The sequence below is a fragment of the Haliaeetus leucocephalus genome, unplaced genomic scaffold (genome assembly GCF_000737465.1).
Source record: "Haliaeetus leucocephalus isolate CR32 unplaced genomic scaffold, Haliaeetus_leucocephalus-4.0 Scaffold636, whole genome shotgun sequence".
In the NCBI taxonomy this organism is placed as follows: domain Eukaryota; kingdom Metazoa; phylum Chordata; class Aves; order Accipitriformes; family Accipitridae; genus Haliaeetus; species Haliaeetus leucocephalus.
In genome coordinates, this window is record NW_010973072.1 from 6323945 (window position 1) to 6324238 (window position 294).

Sequence of the window (294 nt, forward strand, 5' to 3'; positions counted from 1 at the left end):
GGCGGCGGGGGCAGCCGCCCGACTGGGCGCAGACGCGGCGCGTAGCGCTGGTGGCCCTCGCCTTCCACGGCAACTTCAGCTACGTCTGGCTGCGGGCGCTGGAGAGGGCGCTGCCCGGCCGCCGCCCGCCTGCCGTCCTCGGCAAGGTGCTCTGCGACCAGCTCCTCGGCGCCCCCGTCGCCGTCCTCGCCTTCTACACGGGTGAGTGCCGCGGCCGCCCGCGCACCGCCATCGGGGGGCGGCGGCGGCCGGAGAACCCCGGCCCGCGCACGCTGGGTGAGGTCTCGGCGAGGG

The 294-nt window shown here is 78.6% G+C and overlaps 1 protein-coding gene across 1 annotated transcript in view; it reads left to right on the forward strand.

Moving 5' to 3' along the window:
- The window catches only part of MPV17L (MPV17 mitochondrial membrane protein-like), a 4735-nt gene that overhangs the window by 384 nt on the left and 4057 nt on the right, over positions 1-294 (forward strand). The window contains exon 2 of the mRNA XM_010578532.1: positions 9-201. Coding sequence (XP_010576834.1) covers positions 9-201 — 193 coding nt within the window. The remainder of the gene's footprint in view (positions 1-8; positions 202-294) is intronic.